The 19,303-nt window shown below is 39.1% G+C and overlaps 1 protein-coding gene across 2 annotated transcripts in view; it reads left to right on the top strand.

Annotated features, from left to right (window-relative positions):
• dpy19l1l (dpy-19-like 1, like (H. sapiens)) overlaps window positions 1-19,060 on the top strand; it is a 31,004-nt gene extending 11,944 nt beyond the window's left edge. For both annotated transcript variants that reach the window (XM_063487625.1, XM_063487626.1), the window contains 14 exons: window positions 1,420-1,519; window positions 3,868-3,945; window positions 6,021-6,107; window positions 6,327-6,386; window positions 6,776-6,856; window positions 7,177-7,278; window positions 8,158-8,229; window positions 9,954-10,033; window positions 10,205-10,229; window positions 12,379-12,498; window positions 12,616-12,790; window positions 13,436-13,535; window positions 13,846-13,971; window positions 15,844-19,060. In XM_063487625.1, the coding sequence (XP_063343695.1) occupies window positions 1,420-1,519; window positions 3,868-3,945; window positions 6,021-6,107; window positions 6,327-6,386; window positions 6,776-6,856; window positions 7,177-7,278; window positions 8,158-8,229; window positions 9,954-10,033; window positions 10,205-10,229; window positions 12,379-12,498; window positions 12,616-12,790; window positions 13,436-13,535; window positions 13,846-13,971; window positions 15,844-16,015 (1,378 nt within the window). In that variant the 3' untranslated portion in view covers window positions 16,016-19,060. The remainder of the gene's footprint in view (window positions 1-1,419; window positions 1,520-3,867; window positions 3,946-6,020; window positions 6,108-6,326; window positions 6,387-6,775; window positions 6,857-7,176; window positions 7,279-8,157; window positions 8,230-9,953; window positions 10,034-10,204; window positions 10,230-12,378; window positions 12,499-12,615; window positions 12,791-13,435; window positions 13,536-13,845; window positions 13,972-15,843) is intronic.
• The last annotated feature ends 243 nt before the right edge of the window (window positions 19,061-19,303 follow it).

Below are 19,303 nucleotides of genomic sequence, written 5' to 3'. Positions count from 1 at the left end.
AAACACTCTGCATACTCTTTCACGTGATTCAGTTTATTTTGAAAAGTCTCAACAGGATCTTGAGCTTTATTGTGAAAGGTTTATGTGGAAAATAAACAAGCGGATACGCGATAGTTTTACCGTCGTTGTTGCTAACGACAACGCATAAAAACAGGCGCTTGTCCGTCTGTAGTGTGGTTATATTAAATATAAGAGAAAGAGAGAACTTTAAGAAATTAATATAGCCACTACAGTGACCATCAAAACGATGAAAAAATATTGACGTAAACAGTTTATTTTGCGACACCACGAAACAAACGATAGCGTAAATGAAACGATAGATGTTTTTATATCGTCATCCGACATATATATATCGTTATATCGAGCAGCCCTATTTTTGACACAGTTCACTGCTCTGTTTGAAGATGATAAGTTGTAGCTATGAATGGATGTATATGGTCTGTAACAATACTCCGGCTCTGTGGCGTTCAAACTGTGATTGGAATTAAAGTCCAGAGTGTTCCAGAAAACATTCCCAATGCTATCACACCACCAGCAGCCTGGACCTTTGGATACTGTCTCAAGCTTTAGCAGAGTGGAGAATCATTAGACTAGCTGCAGTTTTTTATTTTTAGCCTTAAAATTTCCAGTTCGATTGATCTTGTGCTCGCTGCAGCCTCAGATTTCTGTTGCCGGCTGACCCAGGCATGGTTTTGTGCTGTCGAAGCACAACTACCTAAAGGATAGTTGACTAATTCTGCTCAGCACAGTTAGCCGTTCAGTCTACTCTGACCTCTTATCAGCTATGAATCTCTGCCTGCTAAGCTGCTGCTGGCTGGCTGTTTTTTTGTTTTTCACTATTCTGGGTGAACTGTAAAGACTGATGTTATGCAAATCCCAAATCATCACTGCCGTCACGTGATTGTCTGATCAGATTATATGACAATAAGCAGCTAAGCATAATATCCAGATAAAACGATCACCAAGTAGATGTCTGAACACATGTTCATGTAATCAGTTCATAATACCGACACCTACACGGCTCAGATATTATATGGTGCATTAGTTGGGTATATACTCCGCATGCCTAATTATATCTAAGCGCTTGAACGGTTTCAAAAATATGAAGAAAGATGGGGAAGCATCTGTTTTTTCTTTTCATTTTAACACCCAGCTGGTGGTTGACAGCTCATGTTGGTTGAAAACTGTTTTGATAGTGTGACTTCTCTTAGTGTCACAGTTAACAGTAAATTGAGAAGTACTTCTGTTTTATTTTCTTTTTAGCGTAACTTTGTCCATAATCAGGTTTCTGTATTACCATTAGTGTGAGAGTGAATGTTTGTACGTCTGTGTTTTCTCAAGCGTCTTAATACATCTCATCTCTGTTACACCCTTGCTCTCAACACCTTTTCCCTCCATCTGTGTCTCTTCCCTCCCCAGGACACGGAACCCGAGCCGGACATCTATGGTCGCTCTGGGCATCTCCAATTTGTGCTTTATGCTGCCTTGGCAGTTTGCCCAGTTTGTGCTGCTCACCCAGGTAAACAGAGCAAGATAAACATTGTGAGAGAATGTGGGGGGGAAATGGAAAGGAAGCACAGAGATTAAACAGAAAATAGAGACTTGGAGAGAACAGAGGACTGGCAGGGCAGGTGCAAAAAGTCAGACGCTGGGCAACATAGCAAAGAAATAAAAAAAAATCAGAAAGACTAAAAGAAAAGGGATAAACTCAGGAGATTCAAATCATATAAAATTCAAAGAACATTCTTAAATTGAAATTTTTCTAACTGATTGACACATTTAGGTTAGTATAAAGAAGTAGTAAATTAAGGTGTGTGGGCTGGCAGACAGAAGAGTCGAATAACTTCAGAACAAACAGGTCACTGCAGCAAGCATATGTGCTTAGTAACAGTTTAGCCCACGCTGCTGCTGCTGCCCCCTCAGGGCTCTGCTGCTTTTGTGCAGGGATTTTAACGCGGGACGTGTTGTTTCACAGCTATTATTTCTTTGTTTCACATTTATAAGCTGCTAATTGAACCCATTCACCCCAGCCACTGCATGCATAATGCAATCCAAGGCCAAATACACCCACAAGCACTGCTTACTCATCAGTACAGAGGGAGTTTGATGTCATTTGTTGGGTTTTACTATTTTTTTGTTTTTTTGTTTTGTTTTAAAATTTGCAGTCACAAAGTTAATTTTCTACAAGTCCTACAGTAGCCCCCTTGAGCAATTACAATAGTCAAACAGAATTTGATTATGATCAATAATTGTATTGGCCAATTTAGAAAACCTTCCAACGGATCACATTTGAGTGTGAATTCCCATCACAAGAACAGGTACTGGACAGCGTCCCATCATGGTGTCCTATGGGGTGGGTCCTTTGGAGTATCGGGGGTTTTTTGTTTCTTTTTGTTCGCTTGTTTGTTTTTTGTTAAAGCGCTCACTATAACTGTAGTTAGTTTTGTTTTACATTATCAGCAGTAATTCAGACTTGTTCCCAGTGGGTGCTGGTGGTCTTACCTCTGCTTTGAGCAGATGATGTAGTTCTTTATTTAGCAGCTTTTAGTTTGTGCTGGAGTGGTTTGCAGTGGGGATGTGAATGAGCACCTCCTAATCTAAGCCGTTCTCAGCTAGAAAAGAGTAGCTTGCCCACTCCAGGTGGGGAATGAGTTGCTGGTCTAAATCAAAGTTCTAGTATCTTGCGGTCTTATTTATAAATGAGGGAAGACTGAAGCAGGAGATGGCCAGATGGAGTGGTGCAGTGTGTGCAGAAATGTGGATCCTGTTCCAGTCTGTCATGATGACGAATGAGCCGAGACGGAAAGCGAAGATGTCGATTTTCCAGTTGACCTACGTTCCTACCATCCTGTGGCCTCTAGCTGTGGGGACTGAATGAAAGAATGAGATTGCCGAAACAAGCTGGAGCTGAAGGGTGTCATTTACCTAGAGCTCAGAGTAGAGTTGCTACTCTTCCACATTGAAAAGAGCCACTTCAGACGGTTCAAGTAAATGACTAAAATGCCTCCTAGGTGAGGTGTTTGAGCATGTCCAAATAGGAGCAGACCGCATGGAAGCTGGATGGATGGATGCTAAATATAAAGTAGGGTTTTTATGTGATAAATACACTGTGACAAGACAACAGGAAATAAAGGGAAGAGGAATGCAATAAAGGATCCAAGTGGTATTCGGGTTACATTTATAACAACTGCTATGTGTATTTAGAGCACAGGTGTCAAACTCCAGGCCTCGAGGGCTGGTGTCCTGCAGGTTTTAGATGTGTCCTTGATCCAACACAGCTGATTTAAATGGCTAAATGACCTCCTCAACATGTCTTGAAGTTCTCCAGAAGCCTGGTAATGAACTAATCAGTTGATTCAGGTGTGTTGACCCAGGGTGTTAACTAAAACCTGCAGGACACCGGCCCTCGAGGCCTGGAGTTCGACACCCCTGATTTAGAGAGTCACTTTATTTTAACTGTAATCTTTCAAATACCGTGATGTATTCAGGCCTTGGGTTTAAGTTCTGGAAATGCACAACAAAAATATTATGTTAGAGTGCTTCACAAGATACATTATGTAATGCAATGCCATAAAAGCTTTAAAAAATGAGTTGTTACATGTAAAGTGCAGATTTTACAGTTTGTTTTTGTTTTATTGCACCCCATTTTCCCTGTTCTTTCTTGATTAATATACAATACCACAAATTACTGTTGGAAGGAAGGAATGTAAATTGTCCCTAAAGGCTCAAATCCAGCCTTGACATCAGCAACTTTTAATGTAAAGATAATCATGGGAATGTTATTGTTGTTTTGGACTTTTTTGTATGTGATGCATTAATGAGCTTTGTGGAGTGAATTGTTAAGGTAAACTCCGCTTTGTTTTCCAGGTGGCTTCTCTGTTTGCGTCGTACATTCTGGGCTACCTCGCTGCTGCAAAGATGCAGTCCATCCTCGTCACTCATATGGTACAGTAGATAACTTTTCCTTTTGCAGTTATTTTGTTTCTAATGGCCAACTTCACATATTCGACACTAGTGTATTTGCATATAGTTGAAATGTATTCATTTAAAGCAATTTACCAAGATGTACAAGGTAGACTTTCTCTGAATCAGGTGTTGGGCATAAGTGAAAGTTTTCACTGCTCCTGTCCTCTGAGCTGTAACCTGCTCCCGCTCAGTTCTCCTTATCTCCCTCAGCTCCTCGGCCGGGAGAAATTCACATGAACTGGTTGGACAAAGTCAGCAGAGACTTTGTCCTTTAAAAAGCTTTAAGGATACCACTGTGCATACATGAGTGCCTAAAAGACAAGGGATGTGTGGGCAATTTATTTCACACCACCAAGGACAAAAGGATATCTGTATTTGTTTGGAAACGTGTAAAGATATTTTTCTTTGTGGGTGTAGTATTTTGGACGGTTGTCCCTCTTCTCCACATTCTTTACCCTTAATCCTCTCAGCATGCCAAGCTGTTAGCCAGGGCCTGTGTGCGCCACTGATAAGGAGAAGCGCCTTTGTGGTAAGATGCTGGAGATTTGTGTCAGAGGAAGGCATATGGCTCTGCATAATTTAGAGAGCTTGGGAGTGATGACTCTGTGTGTGTGTTCAAGAAAAGAATAGACATAACCAGGAGTCGATGTCCTCTGTGACCTCCAGCTTGTTTTAATGAGCCTGAAAACTGTCATTAGTTACAGAGCGTACACACGTGTCCACTCATATGCCAATAGGATGTTTCTAATTGCATACAAAGCTATGTGAGCTACTGTTATAAAAATACCAGAAATACTTCCTGTCTGTATGGCAGCACTTCAGTATTTGATTATTTGGATATCATTTGGTTTCTAGGTTTTTAAGCTGCTTTTTTTATGTGGAAATATGTAAGACATTTCTCTCTCCTACAGCATCCATCATGCTTCTTCCCACCTTTTTGTTGCCATTTTAGTGACTTTGCAAAGTAAAAATCTTCCCAGATGCTTAAATTACTTTTTTTTTTTTTTTTCCTCAAAAAACCACTGAGTGGAAAAACCTATACACAGGATCGCTTTGCGATCTGGGGTCTTGCTCTTAAGCAAGAAGTCAGCTCAGCACGTGAGCAATGAATCTCTCTCATTCTTCATTGAGCTAACACAAAGGCAGAGACTGAGTACTGTAAGAGAGAGAAAAGGAAAAGCTCTAAATTTTCAGTGTTGATTAGCACCAAATTTCTGGAACTTGTATGAGAACCTGAATCTATGTACGGTACTAAGTAATCAAAGCAATTTTGATCAGTCTAAAAGCACTTTGACATTTTCTAGAGCAAACATTCATCAATATGATGATAATAATAATGATGTTTCAGTAAAAATATCTGTTCAGTGCCTGAATAACTGGTAACATTTTGACTGTCACCACTGAGGTTCATCTGGCAGTACCGTTTACGTTTCCAATACTCTGAGTTTAGACTCATCACAGAAGCCACACAAGCAGAACAAGTAAACCTTTTTAGATATAAAATGCCAAAGTCTTTTTACAATCTGTAAAGCATTGCAGCGGCTTTGTAATCGGTATAATTTTTCTAATAAGTATCTACAACAGTTTTTCATAATAATTACAGCAGCTGCTGAAGCCCCTGGTTTGTCATCACTGTCAACATTATAAACAGGTCATTGAATAGGATTGTATTTTAGTTGTGGCTGTATATTTATGTTTTAATACATTAATGCATGTTTACATAATAAAAGTGTTGGGTTTTAAAAAAAAAAAAAACATACAAACGCCAACATCAACAGTGGCATGCAGACTATTAATACGCTGTATCCCTGACGATCTTCCTGGTGTTGGCAGTGAACATGGGACTAAGTGTTTTTATGGCAGCAATAGAAATACTGGCGAAACTTCAGCACTACCTGCCAAGCTTGGATGTTCAGCATTGTTTAATTGCACACACGGGGGTCATGCACATCATGCTGCACCAAATAGGACGTGGCTGCACTAAACGGTCCTCCGTCGTTTGAATACCACGTTCATGTGAGGAATGATGCTTTCTCTTTGTGCTCTTTATGCAGATCACACTCGGCGTCTGCTTTGTCCTGATGTTTGGTAACTCCATGCTCCTTACATCCTTCTATGCCTCTTCGCTAGTGTCAATCTGGGTGAGTTGGAGGCTCCTGTATTACGAATGTTTAGTCACTGATTGATTCAAGTCAGTCAGTGTCACTCTGATCAGTGATGCAGGTGGGTTTAAATTTCAGCATATTTGTAAGAATACACAGTTGTAACACATGTGTAACAGTAACTGCATTGTATTTTTTTCTTTGGAGTGGAGTTATTCCACTTGCTTTTCACTTAAGATTTGTTGTTTTATTTTTTAGGTAATCATTGCAATGAGGGAGCGATTTGCTCAAGTCTTCAGACAAGGCATTGTCATCTGGGTACTAAAGAGTTTTGTTATCTATGCTTTACTGCACAACTACATGTTTCCACTTTACAGTAATTGTGTCATTCTTACAACATTCACACACTTTTGAGAGGAAAAAATAAAACGAGAAAATGGTTGCATGAATGAGAGGGAGAGAGAGAGAGATAGAATAATGTTGATCTAACAGAACAGAGTGTTATCAGACAGTTGGGTATCCCTGCTGTGCTAAAATATTTGAAGCTAACATCTCAAAGAGTAAGCATGCTTTTGTTTATGTAGTTGTCCAGTCAGCCTCATTGTTTGACTGCTTTGTTCTTCACCACCATACATCACGTCTGAATTTTATGTGTGTATTTGAACATGTCAATCCACCAATGTCGATCTGTTTTTTTTTCTGTACAGGTCATGCAGGGTCTGGCTTGGGTCGGCTCAACAGTTCTGCTTAAATTCCTGCTATCCACAGTCTTGGGTGCCTCTGATGATGTAAGTAACTCTAACTCCCCGTCTGTAAAATCAAACCCTTTTTCTTGACTCAACATTAATAATGGAAATGAACTTTTTTAGGTCATTGTGTAGATATTAAGTAGATGAACCAAAAATGACCTCATAAGTGGGCTGATATAGTAGCTCAGTTAATATAAATGTAAATGGACTAGCCATATGGAGTGCTTGAGCCATGTTTGATATTCACTATCAGAAAATGTCAAATTGAATTATTAAGAACAGAATTAAATATGTAAAATTTAAGAATAATTTTTTCACAGGGTGGATTAAAGTTTTATTCAAAAATGTATGTTTTCTAGGCTCACATCAGTGGACTAATCAAGTCTAAGTTCACGAGCTACAAGGACTTTCACACTCTGATGTACACGTGTGCTGCTGAATTTGACTTCATGGAGTTGGAGGTAAATTCTGTTCCTTTGTCAGAGCTAAAATTTGTCTCCCTGCCACTAAAGGATAACGAGTGATCACTGTGATTCTGAGCTGAAGCCTTCCCTGATAAAATGCCAGTCTCAGGCAGTTTTTTGAGGAAAATCTTGCCAGGTCTCACTTTTTAAAATGTCAGTCCTGTGAAGATGTCAGAAATGCTGTAAAAGGCCTGCTCCTTTGTATCAGAGCTGCTGGATTGTCTTACAGCAGGGCTGAGTGTGGAGGAAACCAGAACTGTGCTCTGAATTTGACACGAAACAAAATCTGACAGCAAAACCTGGCAGCTCATTTTGGGCTGAGTTATGGGCTAGACAGTCGCCTGGTTTTGCGTGTGGTCTCTCAGCACTGCAGAGAAAACAGTGCATGCTTTTGGAACAGGCTGGCTCAAGCAAAATGCAGTAAATCAGCTGTAATCAGTGCAGTTATATACTTTCTTAATGCTTTAAGATTCATGTTCTTTAATTAGCACTTTGCATTTTTATTGTAATCTGTTTATTATATATAGAATTGCAACATATCATGATTCATAATATTTTGGCCTTTAAGCATTTGCAGTTAATTATTACAGTGCTCAATTAAGAATTTCCCAAACTGTTATTTATTTTTATAACCATTTTTGTATTTTAGTAGTAATTTGCTGTGTATTAGTCTCTCACTTGCCGGCCTCCTTGAAATTATTTCAGCTTAGATATACTACAATGCTCAGATGTGATAGTTGTCCTCTGTCTCTGAAAGTATTATTGTAGGATATACCTAACAATATAAAGGGTCTTGAGGTGACTGTTGTTGTGATTTGGCTCTATAAAAATAAAACTGAATTGAATTGAATTTAATTGTCTGCTTCTATGCCTCAGACTCCTGTGCGTTACCTTAAAACGTTGCTGCTGCCCATCAATGTGCTGGTGGTTGCTCTCATTGCTGGCAGGGTAAGTCCTCTTGTAGGCATAAAACCATCCCTATGAAAAGGATAAACATTTGTTTTCAAAGCAGCAGACGGTATCAGGTGAGGTGTATTGGGAAGTCTTGCTCAGAACAGTCGTAGGTTTCTCTCAGTCTGTGGGAAAATGGATAAAAATTAGCAAGATCTGTCTTAGTCACTGCTCTTTTTGTTCTTGTACCGCCTATGCTATAGTTTACAGTACATTCCTGCATATTGAACCATCGAAATTGCTCAAACAGTTGACATTTGACTTCATAAGTCCAATTTTTACTGAAAAAACTCCAGAGAAGATCACACATACTGGCTGATGAGCTTAGATACTTTATATTTTTAAGCAGCTCATCATAAAATTAAAGCGTAAAGGGAAGATGACTTGATAGTGGGAAACACTGGCTGCTGTTCTGGAGTGTAAAAAAAAAAAAAAAAAAAAACCTTTAAAATCTAAATTGAAGATGTGATTGGTTGCTTTTGGGTTATTTCATGTAAACATTGCGAATGCAAGTTAATCTTTTTTTAGGATTTCATATAATCTATAATGATCAAATTTACTTGCCTACCTCACAAAACTCTGAAGTAATCCTACCCAGTGGGAAAATTACTGTAGTAGTAATGGTATTTTTCTGCAACTTGTAAAGCTACAGACTATTGTAGTTAAGCTAGCTCCTGAGTCATGCTATTCACTGCATCCTAATATTAATAACACTGCAAAAAAGTATTTATGAAGCAGCTGTATTTCTGAGAAGTATTATATGGATATTGTAAATAGACTGGCACTTGTATAGAATTTTTCTGCTCTAACTGAGCACTCAAAAGTGCTTTTCACTACAAGCCTCGGTCACCCATCATACACACATTTATACAAGTAATTTTGCTTTCCATACTTTTATGCTTTCTCTGACTAACATGCACACACTAGTGCCGAAGGATAACTCTGGGTTTGGTGTCTGAGTTGTGGTGGCGTAGCATAGCATTAGGATCTGATCTGTCAGAAAAAAAAATCTAAGAAGCAATTTAAAATGCACAATGACAAGAAATTATTCATCAGTGAAATGCTACATTACTTACAAGTTATATAAAAGTCTTGAGGTGAGGAAATGTTGGCAGAAAAAGCAAGAAAGCCCAAACTATCGTGTATAAGACATTTTTTGTTTTTTAAAATCTCAAACTCTTCTGTGAAGAAGAAATTATGCAGCATGACTGTCAGAAAGTGTCTGCAGTATGAAAGCTACGATCTCACCTTTCAGAACAGCAGGCAGTCAGACATAAAGATCAAATCACTTATTGAGCCGTGAGCTTCTGCTTCACAGCAGCTGAAAGACAAAGCTGCTGTCTGCTCTTGTTAGTCCACGTAGCTTTCCTTCCATTCTTGTGTAGACTAAGAAGCTTTTTTAAATTCAGGTGTTGTTGTTTCAGTTTCAGTAAACTACAGTTGTTTTATTTGGACTTGTCAGGAACTGATATACATTTTTATATTTAAGCCTTTAAGGAAGGGAAGAATGAAAAGATTTCCCCCTGATTCTGGTCACGCTAACATTTGTAGAGGGGAAACATCAGAGGAAAAATATTTGAGGAAGTCCTATTTATATGATTTAATCTCATTATACCCTGCCCACGCTAAGCTAAGAACACATGAATCAGTTTGACAAAGCATGATATGCAGAGAATTTAAACATAAGAAGAAATATCCTTCTAAGTATTTGTCTTTTTCAGACCATCCAGGATATAGTCCGGTCCCTGAGGCACGGGGAGAAGATGTTGGCCAAGACTGAGGACGCTGACGAAGCTACAGGGTGAGGTTTCCTCTCTAGGGTGATTTCAAGGACTTGATGCACTCTGTTGATTGTTGATTGATAAAATGCTTTAAAATAATGCAGTGTCTTACCTTTAAAAGTAAAATAATTGCTTGATTTTTGTTTTGAGTGGGCAGCTGGCTTCACATATTTCTCTGTTCTGTGTTGCAGGTCTGAAATAGCTGCAAAAGGAGAGGTGAGAAAAATACTTTGCATATCATTTATTTTTTTGTTAAATATATGCAGATATAACAATTATCTTGACCACACCTCCACGTGTTCCCTTTTCCTAAACCTGTTTTATATGATTATATTCTCCCGTGCAGTGAAGTCTGCTCAGTTTCTGTGCCCCAGAGTGATTTTGATCCCTTTTCTCATTACCAGGAAATCAAAGGCATTTTTTCCCTTCTGCTATGAAATCCCACTCTACTGCCTTTTGTCTGCTTTCTCCCAGCTGCTTCATGTCATTTTCTGTAATATCTCTCTCTGGGCAGTAAAATGTTCAGATGTTCAGTTTCTAAAGCTTGCCCATATAATGGCTCTGATGGTCTATAAATGCTCAGAGAGGAACGCTTTCTCACTGCGCAGGAAAATACAGGTTAAAATGTACTGAAGAGATCACAGCTGAGGAGCAGATCGCAGTGCTGTTTCTGATTGTAGTTAATGACAACTTCCACTGTTTGTTTTTTAGTTTGCAGTATGTGCAGCACAAATTTAGATCAGATACATTTGATTGCATAATCCAATCCTACATCAAATGAGCGACACTAACATTACTGAAATGTGTCTGCACTTTATGTCCGTAAACAGCACAGCTGTCATCTGTAACTTTTCCATCTGTGGCGTTGAATTCAGAGTACTCAGTTGGCTGATTGTCATTTAAAACAGAGAGCAACAGGAAGGCGAGCATTAAGACACACCGTTAAAGACTAAATACTGAGTTTAATTTCAAATAAAACATAGTGGCCCTATTAACAATTGCTCTATTTGTGGTTTTGTTAATACTTTTTTAATAGTTACATTTTTGTGTTCAAAGATGATTTTGCGGGCATCGTAACATTTGCCATCCTCTGTCTACTTTTCTTCTTTTTTTCCCGCTGTCATTTGTCCCATTGGCATACCTGCCAGTTCTGGTGTTATCAGGCAAATGCTGGTTTATCAACATAGATCTCAAAAAAAGACCCCACGACCTCACCCCACCCTCATAAAGTCTGTTTTTCAAACGTTTGGTCAGAAACATGCACACACGTAACATAATGTAGGTCAAAATGTGAGCACAAAAAAGTAGATACAGTCCCACTGTTTGGTTGATGCCCTTCCAAAGCCCTGTCTAGCTCTCCTCGTGTAACGGCCCGTCTCCTGCCATCTCCTCCACACTCTGGAGACTATGTTGGCAGACATAGCACACTACCTTTGCAACCTGATTGGGCTGCAGGTTCTCTTTCATGCTCCCAACTGTAGCAAGGATAGTAACAGATACTGAGACAGAGTAATAGCCTGTAGTCACCACCTGGAAAGCCGTTCTTTTTCTGTGGTGGCTTTGCTGTTGTCTCTCCAGTGCACCTGTTTTTACTTTGATTTGCACCACAGGATGTAAAATGGGTTCACAGTGGATTCTGCTTCCTAAGTGAACTGGTTGATATCTCTAAACGTAACTGACTTTGTGTTTTATTACAGTGATTCATTTATTTATTTATTTTTTGTCTGAGCAATACATTTAAAAACAGACCATCTATGTTTGTTACACCTCAAAGGTGGACACACTGTAGGCTTATATCCACAGATGAAACATTGAGTTTTTTGAACTGATATCTACATATAGAATTTTTCCATTCTGAGGAGTCAAAGTGCTTTTTACTAAAAGCCACTTGTACTCTTTCATGTGGTGCGATTCAATGAGTTTGGGCAGTCTGGGGTTCAGCATCTTGTCCAGCAGCACAACTACGGTTGCTAGACAACCAGCGGTCCCTCTTGAGCCACAATGGCTCAATTTTTGCTTCTTAAATTACTTACAATATATTTAAATTTCAATCATTTGACAACTTCATGAAATATTTTAGGAGAACCTGACAGTAAGGAAAATATCAGGTCTAAGTTAAAATATACACTCTGCCCTTTAATCAGTGTGAAAAGCACTTTGTGATAAGTAGTCATTATGGCAGCTATGTAAAATACTATGAAATATGAATTTATATAGCAATGTCAGTCAAGTTGTGTTTTATGAGTCAAACAGATTTTGTTAAACACTCGGCTACAAAAGAGTTTCTGGTAGATGATTGTGGATTTGTTTAATTTTCTGTGTGTGTCAGTTTTGATTCGATCTGTGTGAACCTGTTTCTCTGTAGCTGGTGTACCACAGTCTGCAGCTGGTGGCTTTTGCTGTCCTGGCCATCCTCATTATGCGCCTGAAGCTCTTCCTGACGCCACACATGTGCATCATGGCGTCATTGATCTGCTCCAGACAGGTCTGTCTCTCAGTGATGCACAAAAACAAAACAAAAAAAAAAAACAGCTTTCAATATTGTTTTACCTACAAAGTCTCCTCTTTACTTAAATATAATGAGTATGTTCTGTCCCTTCAGCTCTTTGGCTGGATTGGGGAGAAGTTTAAGCAGCACACTGTGGTTTTTGCTGTATTGGCCATCATGGCCATACAGGGAATGACCAATCTGCAGGCCCAGTGGGCGATCATTGGAGAGTTCAGCAACCTGCCCCAGGAGGAGCTGCTGGACTGGATCCAGGAAAACTCCCGTCCTAGTGAGTGACCTTGCCTTCTTTCATCGCTACCGAGCAAATGATAGTGGTGATTATCCTTCTAAATAAAAAGAGCTAGATGTTTTCAGAATCTTGATTGGAAATTTGGAATTTACCTATTTATTTACGTCTGCTAGGTTTGTTTGGCCGAAGAACCACTAAGCTCACTGGTTCTTCGGCCAAACAAACCTAACAGACGTGATGTGATAGAGTTAAAAGTCAGTCATCAGTTAAATCACTTATGTATGTATGTATATGTTGGGTATTGTTGTAATGTTTGTTTTTTAGAGAATTCTAACACGATGTCACACCATCTGTGATCTGTAATAATCTAAATCAATTTTAAAACTAATAAAGCCCTAAAAACTAATCTTAGATGCTGATTTTTGGCTGTTCTTACTTTTAAGCAGTAGCTCCGGTGTTAGGCTTAACCTTATGTGACTAAAACAACTCTGTAACAAGTATTAAGATTAATAAGCAGCTCGCCCCGATTGCAGCATACAATTTTAAAGTATATTCTATTGTTATAAATTATGAAGAACAAGTACTGTAAATAATCTAAGGAATGAAAACTGTTCCTGTTTGATGCTCTGCTTTGTTTGTTTTGTTTGTTTGTTTGTTTTAATTTGGTTTTTGCTTTGATTGCAGATGCTGTGTTTGCTGGAGCGATGCCCACCATGGCCAGCGTAAAGCTTTCCACAGGTCGGCCTATTGTCAACCACCCTCACTATGAAGACGCTGGGCTGAGGTCAGAGGAATCTACAGCTCTTCTTCAATCTCCAATCTAGCATTAAATTAGCTATAAAAAATGTATTTCACAATTTCTTTCATCTTGACAATAAAAGAAATGAATCAAACACTGCACCAAACAGGCATTTAAAAGGACCGTTCTTCAAATGATGATTGTGCTACTTTTCACTTCATTAACTTAATTCTGGAAGAAAAAATGTTGAGTCAATTTTTCCCCACACATTCCCATAAAAATACAGGCGCTTTGTTACATTTTTGTTCTCATCCCACTGCTTTATCACACTTTCTAACATTGCTGATCCTCACAGAGAGAGAACCAAGCTGGTCTACTCCATGTACAGCCGCATGTCTGGAGAAACCGTTAAGAGGAACCTCATGAAGCTGGGAGTGGACTTTTTCATCCTTGAGGATTCGTGGTGCACCAGGCGAACCAGGTACTGCAACAGCACCGCTGCTCCTTTCATTGTCGTGTGCACAGTAGACAAGCTTAAGTGGACCCCCTGCTGCAGCAGTCCCCAACCCCCGGGCCACGGACTCGTACCAGTCCGTGAGAGTTGAGGTTCAGGTGTGAAAGTTATGGTTTTCAGGGTTTTTATCGTTTACTCGGTCTTTTCCCGTGTTGTAGTTGTGTGTCTTATTTTGAAATAAATATTTCCGCGTTGCCATAGCTACCAGAGAGCATTAAGGGGGCAGAGAGCAGGATGTTACTCTCAATGTTGTTGGCGCATTTCAGGAGGACGCTGCTAATGAAGTTGCACAATTAAACAGTGAATTCATGTTTATTATTATATTTACAAAATACCACAGTTTTTGTGTTGGTCGTATCATTTTATTTTGTTGTATTTATCCGCGACACCTTAAAGGCTGGTCCGTGAAAATATTGTCTGACATTAAACCGGTCCATGGCGCAAAAAAGTTTGGGGACCGCTGCCCTGCTGGACAACTTTTATTCCTTTTAGGCAAACAGTGCAACCATTAAGTTTGCTGTTAAATCTGTTTTGACCACTGTTTCCATTAATCTTTTTGTTGTCACAGCACAATAAAAATATGAAGAATATTTTCAAAAAGGGATTAAAAAGACAGACAAAATAGAATAGAATTCAACTTTATTGTCATTGCACATGTCACAAGTACAAGGCAACGAAATGCAGTTTGCATCCATCCAGAAGTGCTTTAGCCATGATATAGATATATTACAAATATATATTAGCAATAATATAGATATATAGATATATTACAGAAATGGGTCTGTTATAGGTATGAGGGTACAAAATATGGGTCTATTATGGATATGTTACAATGTACACAGTATGAAGGTAGGTTATGAAAGGTATGTTGTGAATATGCTATAACTATAAGTATGTACAGGTTATGAACAGGATATAAATATGAAAACTATACAGAAATATGAACTATGCAAGTTGTAAACAGTTGTAGAATTAAAACTATCGTATTGTACAGAATGATTGTTTATACAGAATTATACAGTAGTGCAGTTAAGATAAGTGAAATATGTGGATAATTTCTACAGAGGCTATATAAAGTGCTAGTGGTTGTGAGTGGTGGTTCAGTCCATGTTATTATTGTGTGTATGAGGGTACAGTTGTCCATTTGTTTGTTTTTGTCCATTGTGTGTGTGTAGGTGGTTGTGAGTGTGTGTTTGTTCAGTCCATGAGTTTAATGTGGGTCAGATGTCAGGAGGCAGAGTTCAGGAGTCTTACAGCTGTAGGGAAGAAGCTGTTCCGGTACCTGGTGGTCTTAGTCCGGAGGCTCCTGTAGCGCCTCCTAGAGGGCAGGAGGGTGAAGAGTCCGTGTGCTGGGTGACTGGGGTCTTTGATGATTTTCCCAGCCCTTTTCAGACACTGCTTCCTGTAGATGTCATTTATGGCAGGAAGTGGTGCTCCGGTGATGCGCTGGGCAGTTTTCACAACCCTCTGCAACGCCTTCCGGTCCGAGGCAGAGCAGTTCCTGTACCAGACTGTTATACAGTTGGTCAGGATGCTCTCGATGGTGCAGCAATAGAAGTTCACCAGGATGTCTGAGGGACAGGTGGTTCTTCCTCAGAGTCCTCACGAAGAAGAGGCGCTGGTGAGCCTTCTTGACCAGCTTGGAGCAGTTGGTCGTCCAGATGAGATCCTCGGAGATGTGGACACCCAGGAACTTGAAGCTGCTCACACGCTCCACAGCCATCCCTTTAATGTAGATGGGTGGATGTGGGTCAGCAAAATGGTATCCCTGAAACCTTTAACATTGCCTTTTATCTTATTTAATTCTTGTTTTTCTTTCTCATTCTTCCTCTCCATCAGACCTGGGTGCAGCATGCCAGAGATCTGGGATATTGAGGACCCCCAAAATGTTGGTAAAACCCCCCTCTGCACCCATATTTCCAGGAACTCTCGACCCCACTTTACCACAGTCTTTTCCAATGACATTTACAAAGTTCTCAAAGTCCCCAAAGCCACCAAAGATCTCAGATAACATCGCTGGACACACTGGCTCAACACCAAACTGTTCTTTGCGTCACTTCTTTGTCATACATTTTTTAGTCACTCACTGCCGTTGCTGCTTTTTACTTCCCAAAAACCCTGGTTCCACGTTTCTTTTGTTACTCCGATTCACCAAACAGTGGCTCAAAAACAGGTTGGACATAACAAACAAGTATGCCATGAGTCTAAAACCTCTTGGTGGCGTCACAGCTCTCAGTATTTTTAACTCAAAGTCTCTTTCCAGACTAGCTACTGCTGCGTTGTTGTCACCAGTGATGTTCATTATATGAAAGCCAGGCGGTGGTGGTTGTAGCTCTCCATTTAGCTTCCTGGCATTGGTCTTGTTACATATATTCCTTATGTATTTTAAGGGATGCTCTCCTTACATTTGTATAGTGTTTTTCTTACTGTGTAGAACTGATTTTGACTTTCACTTCAGAAGTAAACTTTTGTCTGGCAAGACCAATCAGTGATGTCCACATACTGTGAAGCAATACCCTCTGCAAACCTGGCAAAAGCTGACTTCTTCTATTGTTATGCACAGTGTTGATGTATGAAATGATTTTTCAGTAGTACACTATTTTTATAATTTATTGGTGTCACCGTTTTTATGCAACTTTAAAAGTGTTGAAACATTTTCTTTTCAAGCAAACAGTGTTTTGAGACTTTTGGGAGACTAGGAAGAAAATAATGTTCTTGTGTTTTAAAATGTACATAACATTGATGTCTATGTGGACTGAATTCACTCAAAAAAACATTTTAGCTAAATTGGGAGCAGAGCTTTTGTTGTTGCTTCAGTAATAGTTAGTTTATTGTAGAATTTTTATGTCCGAGAAGGTAACGAAAACATCGATTTCTCTGAGTCTTTTTTTTTTGTAAATACTGACTATGTTGTTTTGTAAACTGCTGATGGCCTTTAAAAGGTTCTTTGTGCTTCTTGAATTATTGTTTGTTGCCAAAGGAAGTTTTATTATCAAAGCTGCATATTCAGGGTACTGTAGCATATGAAAAATTCTTTTTTATGTGACAGCCAATCAGTTATTCGTAGCAGTAAATTTTATGTTAATGGTAGCAGTCGCTGGTTCCTTTGTCGGACCACATTAAAAACATGCCTCATTTGATTTATGCCATTACTTGAGAATAACAATGCCCCTGTCATGTCTGTTTAATAAATATGTAGGTATAGCCAGAAGCGGATCAGCTTGGCTTATTTTGGCAAAAGGACTGGAAAATGGGGAAAAGAGCTTAATTGGCTCCTTTAGAGGGTTATAGAAAAAAAACATAACAGGTTTATACTGTGATAACTTGAAAACGAGGTGACGTAGGATTTTGAAATTGATACCATAAGTGCATCTACTAACAACTCCTGGCAGCCTCGTCCTCATTGTCAGAGGTCAGGTTTTCTGAAAATCTTGTAACAGGATGACTCCAGATGGAAGTCCAATTGATTTTCAAATTGATGGCATAGGTGCATTTACTAAAAATCTGAAACGAAAAGTCTGAATCGCTTTTAGGGATGAAGTTTGGTAACCTTGGTCTCAAAGTCGAGCTCAGAGGTGAATCTTGGGAACATGACACTCGATTCAAATTGTAGGTCTGTCTGCTAAAAATCTCAGACGAGTTTGAATCCCAGTGACCTCGACCTCAAGGTCAGCTTTCTAAAAACCACCTAGGCCGTGAATTACTCGTGTAAATAAACCTGAGTCTTCACATCTAAAAGTCAGTGGCTTGATCAACAGCTGATGGCTCAAGTTCCATTAATATTTTCACAATTTACAATAAAGAACTAAGATTTTGCTCATTCCCTCAAAATACAGCTGTTTCTTTTATTTCTTTTTTATCTCAGAGCAGAGTTTAACCGTTCAGCTTCAGCAGCCGGTGTCAGGAACGAACCTCAGAGACCATTTTCGTGGGTTTTTTTACATTGCAAAGCAAATTTCTCATCAAAGTTGAAATATTTTAATTCGGGTAAACATGGATTTGCCTGTAATGCTGCAGTTTTCCCTATTTCAGAGATTTGGTTGGTTTATTTGTCTTAATAATCAGATTCAATAAACCCTTGGAGTCAGTTTTATGCCTGTTAAGATTCATAAGTGCCATGACTCCTGGTAAAGGAGTTTTTTAATCTTTTCAGACTTGTATCCCTCTGTATAATTTATGAATCTCTGAGCTTCTTTACTGGTGTGTAATTAATATTAAAATGACAGTAAAAACCAGCACAATACACTTGCGTACACTTGTGTTTTACTCCCTGCAGCACCACAACTCACCGAGGTGCACGACCTGGAGAAACAGCTGTTTGTCGCACTGTACCGTTCGCCAGGCACCGGGCGGCTGATATAACGTGGCTCTTAGGTGGTGCGATGAAAATCTTTTCCTACAAAATCACAGTTCCATGTTCAAGTTTCGTTTGTTTGTTTGTTTTTCCTCCCAGTCCTTGTGCTAAGCTGAGACACAAACTTGTTGGCTATAGCTTAATATTTGGTATACAGACATGTGATTAGTATGGCTCTTTTAAAAATGTAAAACTATTCCTGTGAGAGGAGTGAACCACCTACAACAACAGGAGTAACTCAACCGTCACCACTCAGGTGTTTTTTCTATTGCCACTTTTCTTCTTCAGATATTTCCTCCAGTCATTTATAAAAATGTATCAATGATTGTTTTAGTTTATATAAAGATGCTGATTTTGTTTGTTTGCTTTCTTGACAGATTAAAACGATCATGTCTTGGGGTGAATAATTTACCTGACTTTGGAATCAGGAATAAGATAACAGTTTTCAACAAAAAAAATCTCATCTTCACGGTTGGAAAAAGTCGTTTTTGTGATGTGACTAAATGTGGCGAATTAATGTCTGAAGATTTTAATGGTGTACAAGCGAGCTTGCAAGTGCCCAGTTTTAAGCAACTGTGCCATTGTCACACTTTCCCAGACACTTTGACAAAATCACTTTATTCCACTCTCTGGCCTCGTTGTGTTTCTGATGTTTTTTCTATTTGTCTATATTTTCTGTATTTAAAAAAATAAAGTATTTGGAATGAGCACCATTGCTTTGTCTTAAATGTAGATGTGAAAAGCACAAATCAAACATTTATTTGAATTCTTAAAAGATTGTTTATTGATTTATTTGAACCTGGTGTATTTTCCATTTATTTTTTGTTGGCTGTATTCGTCATGCTTTCTTTGCACTCTGCACTGCCTTTGTAGACATTCAAGAGTCACATCAAACATGTGGTGACAGCATTGGGAGAAACTTGCTCACTGAGCTGCTCACAGTCC

The sequence above is a fragment of the Pelmatolapia mariae genome, linkage group LG10_11, assembly GCF_036321145.2.
Source record: "Pelmatolapia mariae isolate MD_Pm_ZW linkage group LG10_11, Pm_UMD_F_2, whole genome shotgun sequence".
NCBI classification, from domain to species: domain Eukaryota; kingdom Metazoa; phylum Chordata; class Actinopteri; order Cichliformes; family Cichlidae; genus Pelmatolapia; species Pelmatolapia mariae.
Note: the sequence above shows the minus strand (reverse complement) of the source record. Positions and strands in the feature narration are given on the sequence as shown.